The 6548-nt window shown below is 41.0% G+C and overlaps 1 protein-coding gene across 1 annotated transcript in view; it reads left to right on the top strand.

Moving 5' to 3' along the window:
- Positions 1-6548, top strand: part of gabra2b (gamma-aminobutyric acid type A receptor subunit alpha2b) — a 34710-nt gene that overhangs the window by 9564 nt on the left and 18598 nt on the right. Inside the window, exon 4 of the mRNA XM_019870101.1 lies at positions 5399-5466. Within this exon, the coding sequence (XP_019725660.1) occupies positions 5399-5466 (68 nt within the window). The remainder of the gene's footprint in view (positions 1-5398; positions 5467-6548) is intronic.

The following is a 6548-nucleotide window of genomic DNA, read 5'->3' as shown; positions in this document are numbered from 1 at the left end:
TTTAAAATAACATTGAAAGCCACTCAACTAAGTGGAAATAATATGACGTAAAGAATACAGAGAATAATTTTGTTTACATATTTATGAAAATAAAATAACATAAATTATAAAATAACATAAAATACATAAAAGTAAATTTACTTTTCTGAGAATGTTTAGGCCAGCAGAGAAGGCCTTGCTGGCCCTGAGGGTCCGCCACTGGTTTTGAGTGATAATGAGTTGCTACATGTACTGTAATTATGCTACTCATAAGAACTATAGGCTCAGATAGGCACCACCCAGCGCAATAAATAAAGGGTGTGATAAAGGGAGCAAAGGGGCACATAAAAGACAAAGCAAAAAGTGGGGGCTGTGCCCCTTTTGACGCCCTGGTTCCACTGCCGCTGCTCCCAACAATCACAGGTGTTAAAAATATTCGAAATAAAAATAAATTTAGGAGACTTGTGTGTATCAGTAGAGGTGTCATTATATGTATACCGCGCCAGTATAAGGTGTAAATAAGCAATGTGGACGTTGTGAAAGGTGTTTGATTCTGCATTGTGAATTTTGGTGAATACAAATAATCCACATGCATAAGAAGCATTTTCTGACATTTGGGAAGGTTCACAAACGGGGCACACAGTGCCAGGACGGAGGCAGGTTTCATACGACCAATTAAACACGGTTCAGCACGCCCATCTGTAAGAAGGCACGAGGATTTTACGGAAAGCATGTTTGCCTGTTCGTGCTGAAGAAATGAACTTTGGGTATTGTCCTCATGTTCCTATAAATAACTTCACTGTCATCCTTAGGCATTAAATGCACTCTGAGTAAAACATTTTACTCTAGGGGGCCTGTGATGTCCCAAGTTTGCGGCAACAAGGATGCACTGTTAAGATAAGATAAGATAAGATAAGATATCCTTTATTTGTCCCACACTGGGGAAATTTACAGCCTTCAGCAGCAAGATTGTGGATAGAAAGAAGAGAAAAGAAAACACAGTTCAATTAAGTGCAATATAAATACAAATATGGATAAGGTCAATAAGTTCAATTAAGTGCAATATAAATACAATAGTCACAGTACTATTCACATTCACATTTGTTGTCATATCATTTAAATAATTTTATGATTTATTTATTTATTCATTTTTTATTCAGCAGCCTGACAGCAGTCGGTAGGAACGAGCGGCGGTATCTCTCCGTCTTGCAACGCGGGTGTAACAGTCTCTGACTGAAGGAGCTACCGAGTGCTGTCAGGGCTGGCTGGAGGGGGGGGGGGGGACTGTCCAACATAGCTTTTAGCTTAGCTAGCATCCTGCTGTTGCCCACCTCCTCCAGAGTGTCGAGGGAGCAGCCCAGGACAGAACCAGCCTTCCTGACTAGTCGCTCTAATCTCTTCCTATCCCGGGCCGAGATGCTGCCTGACCAGCAGACAATGCCATAATGGATGGCCGAGGCCACCACCGAGTTATAGAAAGTCTTAAGGAGTGACCCCTGAACCCCAAAAGACCTCAGTTTCCTGAGTAGGAAAAGTCTGCTCTGACCTTTCCTGATCAGGGTGTCCGTGTTAGTCGACCAGTCCAGTTTGTTGTTGAGAAGAACACCCAGGTACTTGTAGGAGGTCACCCTCTCTATGTCCATACCCTGGATGTTCATCAGTGCTGGTGAGGACTGTTGCCTGCAGAAATCCACAACCAACTCCTTAGTTTTCCTAGGGTTGATCTGGAGTTGATTCTGCTGGCACCAGTCCACAAAGTCCTTCGTCAGTCGCTTGTACTCCCGATCGTCCCCCTCTGTAATGAGGCCAACAATCGCAGAGTCATCGGAGAACTTCTGAAGGTGGCAGTTTGGAGTGGCATGTCTGAAGTCCGAGGTGTAGAGGATGAACAGGAATGGAGCCAGAACAGTCCCCTGTTGGTTCTGTCTTGTCTTTCTATGTGTTGTGATAAACAAAAATGTTGACTTAAATTCAACAAAATACATAAGGGTGATGTATTTTCATGCATATCGACAAAGAGAAATCTGGAAATTGTGACTGGTCGTACTGAGCACCATTGTAGAACCCCCACAGTCAAGTAAGCTTCTCTCTCCTTCATCTAGCCCAAATTACAACAATGACTTGATGAAGAACAACAATTAGACGTTTGCTGTGTACAATAAATTCTTTAATACATAATATCATTTCCACCCTCCGCCCAAAAGTCAGCTGGAATAGGCTCCAGCACCCTGTACAGGATAAGCGGTGCTGAAAATAGATAGATGGAATATAAATTCTAATGGTTACTTTCAAATCTGATGTGTTTGAACAGCAACAAATTCGACTGAGTGAGATCATTTGAATTAACCAAAACAGTTCGAAGGCAGCACAATTTACAGCCTCTACAATGAGCATTACAGTTTGTTTTTTTAAGCAGTCCCTTCGGAGCATTTCTTTGATCAGAATTGATTTTCTCAAAAGTACTTGTTCAATTTTTACATTGCTGTGCCACTTGTGCACGTGAAAAAAGCAGTTTCTCATTTCAATGAATAAGTTGCAAATGCTTTGGCAGATCAATGCAAATGATTCTGAACAATTCGCGGCTGGTTATCAATCACTAATGTCATGTTGTATGTCACACAAGGACACACAAGCCGGGGTGAAAGGCACTCTCCATGTACCCACTTCACAGGGACCAACTTGACATCAACTCCCAGTGGAGGTCCTCTCGCGGTTCCTTTTAAACTTATTTTGCGCACGTCGTCCTCCAGCGAGACTATTTATGCTTCCGCCATGTTGACTGCCCACCCGCCTCTTCTGCACTGAATTGAAAGGTAATGGAAAAAAGCTGCTTCCATTAGCCTAAAACCAAGTGTTTACTCACATAATGGCGCAAACGCCCCTCTGTATATGCGTCCGTCTATGAAAATAGCATAAGAAAGTAATCTCCACTCATTTGCACTGCTGGACTGCACGATGCATGAAAACAGGGCCCAATATGTCAGGCATATTTCTATACATTTTCATTCGAGCTGTTTCCCAGGCAAATCTTGACTTTTTCTTGAGGAGTGAAATTACAGAATGGATTTGTCATCAAACTGTAAGCAGGAGTTGACATCAGAACATCCCTCCTTGTGTACACTATTGTACTGACAACACGACTAAGCAATTTGAGTGTGCTATCCGTACACAGTGACACAAAGACTTTTCGTTCTGATGGTTGTCACATGTTCAGTGACACAAATGTTTGCTTTTGAGTGATGTACTAAAGATTTTCTGGAAGAAAATGGCTTTTGCAGGACAACCAGGAGGTTTTGCTATTTCTACAAATTGTTATGAGAAATGCACTTGCTGTTTTGCACATTTCGATTCTGATGTGAAAATGCGAGCCAGAAAAACTGTTATGAAAATCATCTTTTTGATCAGTGGCTCTTCATTCTGTGAAACTAAAAGGGATACTCCCGTTAGCCTAGTACTGTCCATTTCCTTTGATTCAAATACCTTTTCAATAAGAAAGCCAGCACGTAATATGTCTTCATTGGAGCAATGGGGGGGGGGGGGCGACTGCCAGCCCTGCAATGCATCAGAGCACTTTAGCTTGAACTAATGATCTCTTCAGATTGTACAAGTGTTCGAGTAAAAGGGAAAGGAAAGCTTTTTAAATTGAGCGAGCGCGTGAGATCGAGCTTCAGTAATTATTGAAGGAGGCAGTGTGCGGAAGAAGCAAATGGATGTAATGTTGCAGTGCTGATGCAGTCGCGTAATATTACTTGAATTGGTGGGTTAGGGACCGGAGCGAGCACATGAGTATGATGCCCGGTAGAAATTTTTGTCGTTCGTGGACAGATGATTTAGGAAACGTAATGTCGATATATATAGCTAACTTCTCTTCACCATCAGTACATGAGGATGCCCCTAAAGCAACTGAAGTAATAACAGTACTGTACTTGAGAGGTTTATTCTGTTGTTTCAGTTGCAATTACTCATTTTGGTGACCCCTTATTAAAAAATCAATACAGGGAGCCCTCGGTTTATAACGGCGTTAAGCAATAGCTACAATTTCATTTTAGTTTTCACTTTACTTGAAAAATCAAATGGAATATAAATGTCCTCTTGGTAAATTAGTTTGGACATTTTTGTGACACTTACTGGCATTAAGTGCTGTTGTGTAACTGCAGTACAGTCAAAGTAGCCAATTTATCCATGCATCCATTTTAGAGAGCTGAAGCCCATCCCAGCTGACTGACTGAAAGGCAGACTCATACTCTGGGCACATATAGACAAACAATCATTCAACTTTGAAATTCACAGTCACTGAGTCTATCGGAACTACATTGTCGGAACAGTCATTGATATGCCAGTCAGTTTAGTTTTACATAAAAAAAATGAAGAACGGGTTAGTCTTTTCATACCTCTTCGCTATTAGATGAGGCCTCTTTAGCACACAATTAAATAGGTGACATTGTCATGATCCTGCCCTGTTTGCTTTGTTTCCTCAGTCTCCAGCTGGAGAGTGGGCGTTCCCTCACGAGTTGCACCTGACACGAATGTGGCTTTTTTACCTCTTGCCTTTAAAAAGCAGTGATTCACTGACAACTGGCTGTTGGATTTTTTAGCCTTGTTCATGGCTGTCTCCAAGCGCTTAATTTTGTAGTCGTTCTTGACATTTTGCCTCACAGCTACTCGCCACGTTTGTGCGTAGTATTTTTTTCACAAAAGTAGTTCTTGTTGTTATTCTCGGTTTGTGTTCTCGTGTATTGGATTTGCTTGTCCTTTGAGTTGACAAGCAATTTACATTTTTCTCGTTCCTTGCCTATAGCAAGCGTTTTTGGTTTCTCTCATTTTGTCCTGGTTCTTTGTCACCAGTGTCATTTGTTGTACTTGGTTGGTCTTGTGTTTTTTTTTCTTCTTGTAATTAAGCCTTTTTGTGCAAAGATCTTACCTTTGTCTGTTTGTGGGATCCACCCCTATTCGGATTATTCTAGAAACCTAATAGAATAATCCGACCATGGATCCGGTAGACTTTGATAAGATTGTTAAAACTTTGGCCAGCCCAGGGATACTGGTGGGATAGCAGGAGACTGTACTTGCGGAGCTCCATGACACGGTCATCTTTCTGGCAACTCGAGTTGAGTTGTTCACACGCGTTGAGCAGCTGCACACCCGAGGGATGCCGCCATCGGATCCCGCGCTGTCACCGTCACATCATGGTGGCGAGCCTGGATTTGCAGTCAATTCATTCATCAGTGTAGTTTTTTTTTTAATTTTTTGGACCGGCAACCCTCCACCTAATCCCAGGATAGTTCAGAAATCACATTTGTCATGAGTCTATTGACTGGCCAGGCTAGTTTTTGGGCAAAAAAAAAAGCATAGCTCAGTATGTGTTAAATTGTGGTCCTGTGCTGCTCAATTGAATATCGAAGTATTCTCTGCCTTCCAGACAGGGTCACTGAGGTGAAGACGGACATCTTCGTCACCAGTTTTGGACCTGTCTCAGACACAGACATGGTGAGAGTAGACATACAGTATTTTCAATGTTTACTGAACGTTCTTATAACGCTACTGTGACAAAATGTTCTGAGCCGCCTTTATTACATCATGCACAGCCCATACGCCGCAGAACTAAAACGGGACCGTGTTGGTCTCTAGGCACCACGTCTATTCATGTGACAACAATCATCTTATGAATTATTGAAACTCCTGTTATTCCTGCCAGGCCTTTGTTTATCCAGGGCTTTCCCTGCTTCTCATTCTAAGATATGCAACCCACTCCACCTCATATCGTAAATGTCCCCGCATTTGTTGAGGACCCATTTTCCAAGTGATTGATCCGTTGATGGAACCGCTACGGTGCGGCTGTTTGATTCTCTGAATGTTATGCAAATGAGGACTCAGAAAAAGCCAAAGTTGTGACGAACAGGCCTCCCACATGGAATCAGTCACGTTCAAGACAAATTATAAAAACCCTCTTTAGGAAAGTACAGGCAAACATTTTTTAGAGAACCAACATCTGACTGGCCTGAGGGGAATCTGCTCATGAATTTAGGACAGATTTTGCCTTTTTAAAAACAGATGGGCTGGACACACAGGCCGGGGGAAATCATTTATTCAACTTGCAGAGTTTTATTTTCTTAAAATAATAGCTTCAAAATGATCATAAGCAAAAAGGCAGATTCTTTTTTTTTTTTTAAATGTTATTTATCTTGAAAAAAATGGAAGTAATTTTTAATCTTTTGTTCATAAGTTTGATCATGATTTTTAAAAAAAAATGTCTATTTTCATGTGCATCAAGTTTTTGAGCTATTTTCATTTTTTTTGTTTGACCTATAGAAGCTTGCACAATATGGATATTCCGATGCGTTGTCATTTATAGTGATGCCGTTTCAGAGAAAATTTGCACCTGTTGCTGAACCTAAACCTCAATTTATAAATGTTATGATTATTATTATAATTATTATTATTGTTATTATTATTATTATTATTACAAAAACCTGATGGACTACAGAAAAAAATAGCGCAAAAAAATCTATATATGTATATATGTGTGTGTGTGTGTGTGTGTGTGTGTGTGTGTGTGTGTGTGTGCGTGT

Source organism: Hippocampus comes, unplaced genomic scaffold (assembly GCF_001891065.2).
Source record: "Hippocampus comes isolate QL1 unplaced genomic scaffold, H_comes_QL1_v1.1 scaffold9, whole genome shotgun sequence".
Classification (NCBI taxonomy): Eukaryota; Metazoa; Chordata; class Actinopteri; order Syngnathiformes; family Syngnathidae; genus Hippocampus; species Hippocampus comes.
The sequence above is the reverse complement of the archived record's forward strand: the minus strand, read 5'-3'. Positions and strand labels throughout refer to the sequence as shown.